At 45.4% G+C, this 795-nt stretch overlaps 1 protein-coding gene across 1 annotated transcript in view; it reads left to right on the top strand.

The window, feature by feature from the left end:
* The window catches only part of necap2 (NECAP endocytosis associated 2), a 2,255-nt gene that overhangs the window by 636 nt on the left and 824 nt on the right, over positions 1 to 795 (top strand). The window contains exons 2-4 of the mRNA XM_016488935.1: positions 117 to 258; positions 409 to 499; positions 583 to 691. Coding sequence (XP_016344421.1) covers positions 117 to 258; positions 409 to 499; positions 583 to 691 — 342 coding nt within the window. The remainder of the gene's footprint in view (positions 1 to 116; positions 259 to 408; positions 500 to 582; positions 692 to 795) is intronic.

Genomic DNA, 795 nt, shown 5'->3' on the forward strand with positions numbered 1-795 from the left:
CTAATGTGTGAGTGAGTGAGTGTGTGTGTGAGAGAGAGTGTGTGTGTGTGTGTGTGTGAGAGAGAGAGAGTGTGTGTGTGTGTGTGTGTACTAATGTGTGTGTGAGTGAGTGAGTGAGTAAGTGTGTGTGTACACTAATGTGTGTGTGTTCAGGCGAGCTGTTCGCTCAGGCTCCGGTGGATCAGTATCCAGGGATCGTGGTGGAGGCCGTCACTGACTCCAGCAGGTACTTCGTCATCAGGATTGAAGATGGAAACGGTTTGTGAGATTCTGTGTGTTTAAACCCTGATTTACAAACCATAAGCAGCTACATTTAACAGTAAAAATGCATAAAGATTTTTTTAAATATTAAAAATTTACAATACCATTATTTTCCATAATTATTTTTGTTATAAACACTTTCTTCAGTTTCTTCAGGGCGTCATGCGTTCATCGGCATCGGTTTCGCCGATCGTGGCGATTCGTTTGATTTCAACGTGGCGTTACAGGATCATTTTAAGTGAGTCGTTCAGTCTGACCTTTGACCTGCATGATAACCGTGTTTCCTTTGCTGTTGTCATCGTCCCCTCTGTCCCGTCACAGGTGGGTGAAACAGGAAAGTGAATTAGCCCGACAGGAAGCGGCTCAGGTTTCAGCGCCAAAGCTGGACTTGGGCTTCAAAGAGGGTCAGACCATCAAGATCAACATCGGGGTGAGAGAGAACCACACACACACAAACACACACACACACACACTCACTCACAGACACACACACAGACACAGACACACACACACTCACTCACAGACAAGTCAGAT

Source organism: Sinocyclocheilus anshuiensis, unplaced genomic scaffold, assembly GCF_001515605.1.
Source record: "Sinocyclocheilus anshuiensis isolate Anshui unplaced genomic scaffold, SAMN03320099.WGS_v1.1 scaffold1849, whole genome shotgun sequence".
Lineage (NCBI taxonomy): Eukaryota > Metazoa > Chordata > Actinopteri > Cypriniformes > Cyprinidae > Sinocyclocheilus > Sinocyclocheilus anshuiensis.